Source organism: Gossypium hirsutum, chromosome D01, assembly GCF_007990345.1.
Source record: "Gossypium hirsutum isolate 1008001.06 chromosome D01, Gossypium_hirsutum_v2.1, whole genome shotgun sequence".
In the NCBI taxonomy this organism is placed as follows: domain Eukaryota; kingdom Viridiplantae; phylum Streptophyta; class Magnoliopsida; order Malvales; family Malvaceae; genus Gossypium; species Gossypium hirsutum.
In genome coordinates, this window is record NC_053437.1 from 3,217,579 (window position 1) to 3,224,437 (window position 6,859).

A 6,859-nucleotide genomic window follows, 5' to 3' on the forward strand; every position below is an offset into this window, starting at 1 on the left:
ATGATAAAGAAACCTATATAAATTACCCTATAATATTATATAATATTTTAATATAAATATATAAGTACTAAATCAAATTGTCCTTTGTTTAAAGGGATTGCTATTTCCTTTTTTTTTCTAAATCCATGTTCAAGGCTTAATATTTTTATCCAGCATGGGACATATGGGTGATCCAAAAATCAATCATAACTGAAAACTATATAAAAATATTGTTGATTTCAGAAACTCATATTTGTTTATAAATCCAACAACTCAAAATATTTTTTTCGATATTATTGACAATGTAGGAAGATGTGAGTTTAAGTGTGTTAGTTAATATGCGTTTATCCTCTTATTTAAGAATTGAAAAATATTATGAGTAAGTTTAGACATTATATCAAAAAATAAGTTTTAAATTTAGCTTAAATGCAAAATTAGCCCTCAAACTATGTTGTTTTTCTCTTAAATAGTTAAAGTTTTTTTAATTAAACGTGGAACATAAACTATAAATTTGTCTCATTTTATTCTAAAATATAATAACAACCAATAAGAACGTGACACATGGTATGTTCTTATTGGATGCCATACTTTTTGGATAAAATAAGACAAATTTAATAGTTTAAATACCACTTTTATTGAAAAATAATTTTAGATACTTAAGTAGAAAAAAAAAAGTCAGGGACATAGCGAAAGGGGAGGTAGAGGTCTTGGCCTCCCTTGATTCAATAAAAAAAAGAATGCTTTATAGCCCCTCCCTAAAATTATAAGATTCAATTTAATCCTTTTTAACTTTTGATTAAATGGAAAAAAATATATTTTAATTCTTTTGAAAAATTAGTAATTTAATTTATGTATTTTTAATACAAACTTTTAAACTTTATTCTTTCAGTTTTATAATCTTATCTCGAAACAAAGTATCAATTTTGTAGGTAAGCATTTAAATTCCAATATCCAAATTTTTTTTATTAAAAAAATTATCCCATCTCATAATTAAACTTATAATAATCTGGAGGTCTAAAATTCGAAAGGTACTCCCCATTTACCTCCCATATACGTATCTAAATGGAAAATAATATATAGAGATGAAAGTCAATTCTCGAATACATGTACTCTTTGAAAAACTTTCTTTGTTGTTGTTTTTCCCCCGAGTTTACTATAATTGTAATTCAATAAAGCATCCAAATTTCAAAGTGTAAGACTTATCAAAATACAATTGAGTGAAATGGTATTTGATTAATTTGCAAGTTATTTAAAATGTATCATCAATCATCCCTTCTTTTTAATCTTATCATGTTTATCCAATTGATACAATTATCTTCTGAATCTAATTTTTACTTGCAGATAAATACATAATTCCCAGAAACCAGCTTTATGATTAGTGTTGGGAGGAGTCATGATGTTGAACTAGAATGACGAGTTCATCCTTATTTTATTTGAAGGAGATTTCATTTTTTTCTAACATTATTAGAATTTTCCAGTAAGACAAGATTCAGGGCGTTTGAAAATCAAAGGAGAGGCAAAATTTTGGCCTTGGATTGTTACGCGCAAACATGACGAAAATATTATAGAATTGTGATATTGAAGGCTCTCAATTCCCAAAGTCTGCTAATCCACTTGCAAGAGCTTCTCTGTTACACTTTTATTTGGTCAGATCATTAATTCTCTTTTATTTCTATTAATTTTTGTGTTAGTTGTTTTATGATTATATTGTATATAAATTAGAACTATTAAATTCATTTACTCGTTACTATAATAGTTAATTTAGATGTCATATTTTATGTGGCATAATTTAAAATGATAATGTTAAAGAAAAAAATGTTGTAAAAAATTTAGTTTTGATGTTTTCAAAGTTTTTATAGAAACTTTATCGTTCACCCTTTTTTTTTTCGGTTTTACTTTTAAAAGTAATGTGACAATGTTTTACTTTTCTTTAAAAATTTCACTTTAAATTATGTCACAAAAATTTTATGTTTTATTTAACCGTTAAATTAATAATTTTAATAGTGAAAGGACTTGAATTTGGAGATGGTAACTAGAATGTTTTGAAGCTTAAGTGACCAACATAAAATAAGAGTGATTAAGATCCGTGGTGCAATTAACTTATAAATTATTTTAATTGGGTAATTGTTCTACAAACGAATATCATTCTACTGACAAAAAGACCAACTAAAAGAAAATTGAAAGACAGAAAGACATTGTTATCAATGGTTGAAAGAAATTTTATAATCATGACACGAGAATGCCAAAATTGAATCTAAAATTTTCTTAAAAGATTATCAAATATTTTTTAATACCATATTTGAACTAAAACTCGAACATATATTTAATTAAGTATAAGTCGTGGAGTATAATATTTGTATAAAATTTAAAAAAAAAATTGGGTCAAAGCATGCTGCTCCTAGAGAGATATTTATTGCATTGATTAAGAGGTTTTATTTGTAGAATATTAGAATATATAATATTTGGATTATAAATTTGATAAATAGATTTATTTTAGTATTTATATATTTTTAATTCATTTTGATATTTGAATTTATATTTATTTCTGAATTTAAATTAGTTTAATGATATTAATATAATAATTAATAGGTTGAAAAACTGGAGTATCTAAATGGAAATTAATATATAGAGATGAAATTCAATACTCAAATACATGTGCTCTTTGAAAAACCTTTCTTTTTTTGTTGTTGGTTTTTTTCCCTTCTTATATGGGTTTACTATAATTGGAATTCAATTAAGCATCCAAATTTCAAAGTCTAAGACTTATCAAAGTACAATCGAGTGTAATTGTATTGGATTAATTTGCAAGCTATTTAAAATGGATCATCAATAAATTTTGTATGTTAGCATGATGGTTAACCGCCTCTGGTATAGTTTGGGTTTAATTCATATTAGTTGTATTGTTGTTAGGGCTTTGCTCTCTTCTTGTAATTTACCCAAAAAATAGATCATCAATTAGTCATTAGTCGTTGAGTTTAGTTCAAATGATTTGGATTTTTTTTTGGATTTCTCAAATCCTACTTGATAATTTAAATATATTTCTCAAATCTTTCTATACATTTGGACATGAGTTTTTAAATATATTTTAACAAAACAAGCATTGTTTTATGATTTTTTTTTATACTATTTAGTGAAGTTTTAATTTTTTTTTTCATAAATATTTCTATAAGAAATAGATTTTCAAGTAATTATTTATAAATTAAATAAAAAATAGAATTCAATTCGACTCAGGTAATTATAGTTTATTTTATTTTTTATTTTATAAATCATCTAAATACATCGGTTTAGATTGGTTTTTTCAATCCTAATTAACCAATGAGACCTTGATATTGTTGGCAAAGATTGACTTAGAGTTCTTGAGTACTTAAAAGTTCGAGTCTTACAATACACAATTACTTTGTGTGAGTTTCGAGTTTCACTATGTGCAATTACCATATATAAATTTTATCTATGTTTAATTTTTTTCATTGATTTAAAATTTGTATTGATTTTATTTTATTTTTCAATCAACACCTTTTTGTAATCTATTCTTCTTTACTCAGATTATGATTTTTGTTGGTGAAAAAGAAAATTTAAAATATATAATCTGAAACCGTTAGAAATTGAATTATAATATTATTATTTTCTACATAAATTTTGGTGACCATCATTTCATATATTTTCTAGTTAGATGATTTTATAAAGGTTATATTTATGATTTAAAATTTAATTATATTTTATAAGCATTAATTTTAATTCTAGTTATTCAAATTATATTATTTATAATTGAATTATGAATATGATTATTGTACTTGTAATTTATTAGAATAATATCAAATTAACTCTAAATCAGAAGATTTACTAACTACTTTCTTTTTTTATCTTTAATTGATAGTGCATATTTAGAGTCACTATCAATCTATAATGTAACATTTGATTTTTCTTTTCTTGGAAAAATTTTGTGAATCTCAATTACAATTAAAATATATGTGAAAAAGCCACTAGCATGAAAGAAAAATAAAAAAGAAAAATCGTCTACTTATATAATAAATGTAATTGTGAATCTGAATTACAATTAAAAAGCTTATTTAATACTTCTGATAAAAAATACAGAAAGAAGAGATGTGGTATAGTACCTAAATCATCCTCTTTTTATTGTAATGAAAAAAAAAATTGTGCTTCTTCTATATTTAATAGCAATTTTTTCTTTTACTTCAATTAGAGTTAATTTGAGCAAATTCAAGAGATTTTTTGCCGTCATGTGCGTTTCCGAAAAAGCTATTCATGTAATTTGAAAACACAAATTCTCTATAACGAGCCACTCCATCTTTCTTGACCACTTGAGGCAATGGTGCAACCTTTTGAGTTGGTAGTGGGCTTGTGAATATTGGTATCGACACTCTTGATTTTGTACTTGTCGTGCGGACTCTATGTTCAGCACTTTTGTACCTTCCATTACTCCATATCTGAATTGAAACAAATTTAAAACAATAATTAGGAATTAGATTAAAGCATACTACCGTCTAAGTTACAAATTCTTGAAATTGAAAGAAAGTATGAAAGTAAGTTTTAATTTGCACCTGTAACATATCGCCAACATTAATGACTAAAGCACCGGGAATAGGAGGAATCTCTACCCATTCCCCTTTCTTTTCCATGTCTACATCTTCCGGAACCTTTACATATAAGCCACCAATTCCATCTTGTAGTAAGATTGTAAGAGTACCCATATCAGAATGACGTCCTACACCAACTGTGAGTTCAGGATTAGGACATGTCGGATAAAAGTTCATGTTAACCATCTTCTTTCCGATGAATGCATCAATTTTAGAGTCATCTAGTTCCTCTCCAAGATTTCCCAACAAAGCTTCGAGCAAATTCCTCACCATCTCATGTGATGTCTTCAAAAATTGAAGAGCAACATCCCTACAAAGAGAATATTGATATTTACAACAATCTATCTTAATTAGGTTTCAAAACGGCAAGGGAAAGGGAAAAGAAAATGCAGAGTATATATAGTTCATTACCTGCACTCTATAGGCCACTGTTGAAGAGCTTCATCATCATTGGTGTAAGCCATGCTAATATAGTCTTTCCATTCCAATGCTCTCTCCTTCTCAGGCACAAAACTCGTACCATACTTCACCAATGGTGATGGGCTCACCTCTTTGCGATAAACAGCCTTTCTCTCAGCGGGCAAGCTAAAGAAGTTATGTGCAGTTTGCTTAAGGGAGTCAAGTAGTTGTACGGGAACTCCATGGTTGACAACTTGGAAGAATCCAAGTGTCTCAGAAGCTCTAACAATTTGATTGACCACTTCATCATGGTCAGGGCCATCGAGCTTCGACAAATCAATCGGTGGAATCTCACATTTGCTTGCACTTTTCTTATCAATTTGATCAGCGTGTGGTTGAATGTAAGCCTGGGGCACCTTTGATATGCCGGAATCCACTATTCCTTTGACGCCATTTCCATCTCGAACAACAAAGTTAAAAAGGGAGCTCTCATTATCGAAAGTAGGAGCCATTTGGGTGTAAATGCAAGTATTTTTGTATGCGGTGAGGGGTTTGATTGAAATGAAATTGTGTGGTGGATGGACCAAAGGGAATGGGGTGTATTTATAAAGCATGGATGGGTGATGATTTTACAAGTAATAAAAATATAATTTTTCTGTTGACCCTTATGATGGTCAATAGTTTAGAAATTTTCAACAGAAGGAAATGGGCGTTTAGATACAACACTTTGTTTTTTGAAGAAATTGATCAATCTAATAATACAATTTAAAACATATTACAATAACTACTTTTGAAAGTGTCTAGATTAATGTTTAAAAATAATTAATTTTTTATTTAAAATTTTGACGCTATGCTTGTTTGAAAACAATCCAAAAAAAAAAAGAGTCTTCATGCATTAATTATTCATAATTTTAAGTCACAATTTAATCAATTTGTGTGTTATTACTTTTTTTTTATCTGCATTATATATATTATTTCTGATATGCCTCTTTCATTGCTTACGAGATGCATTTATTTACGTGGGTGTGAAAAGTGTCTTTTGTAGAATTTTGTTGGATAATATTTTCTTATAGAAATTTCAACGATTTTCTAAAATTATTTTAGTATTATAAAACTTCTAAACTTTAAATAAATAAGTAATACTAATATATTATAATTTAGAACATACAAATACACGTGATAAATGCATAATATGGATAATTAATATTAGTAAATTGTGATTTCTTATTATTTTCGGATTTAGCGAATGCCATAATTTCGTTGAAAATTATACAAGCGTTGAATTTTAAAATTTGACTTTATTAATAAAATATTTAAACCAAGTTTCAAGGAAATTGGGAAATTTCAAAACAGATTCGAGAAGTTTGGAGAAAAAATTCATATAGCTGCTTTAATTTTGAGATTTGGGATAAGACATTGCCTCTCCATAGAAACAAAATATCACTTGAAACATGGGATATAGTAAATGGGTGGGTTTTCCTACTGGCACAAGTATTTGTATAAATAAGTTCATATTTTTCTCCAAAAGTAATGGTGGTAATAGTCATCTGTTCCGTTTTCTTTGAAAGGGGTGGTAGTGTTAATAGTAATAAGTTTTTGTGTTTCTTAACTGATTTCGGGATTTAAAAGAGTTTAGGCCAATGTGATAAATATTTGTTTAGTTTTGAGACTGGTAATTTTGTGCATCACCATTGTTGTAGTCTTTTGGGGACCTCTTAACATTATTATTAACCGAAGTTATGGTCAGCGCAATTTGATGGTAATGAGACTAGGGTGCAACTATTAACAATTGATCACGGTTGTGCATCCTTACTAGCTTTTTGGTACTCCCATGTACATCTTTCCTCCGTTGGGCTTCTATGATAGCTGCAACATGCAACTTTAGA

General features: G+C 27.6%; 1 protein-coding gene across 1 annotated transcript; it reads right to left on the reverse strand.

The window, feature by feature from the left end:
- Positions 1 to 3,977: 3,977 nt before the first annotated feature.
- Positions 3,978 to 5,543, reverse strand: LOC107936167 (scopoletin 8-hydroxylase). Its single transcript, XM_016868842.2, has 3 exons — positions 4,986 to 5,543; positions 4,539 to 4,884; positions 3,978 to 4,424 (listed from the first exon to the last, which is right to left on the reverse strand). Exons 1-3 carry the CDS (start codon positions 5,483 to 5,485, stop codon positions 4,173 to 4,175), a joined length of 1,098 nt encoding a protein of 365 aa, XP_016724331.1. The 5' UTR covers positions 5,486 to 5,543; the 3' UTR covers positions 3,978 to 4,172.
- Positions 5,544 to 6,859: the final 1,316 nt, after the last annotated feature.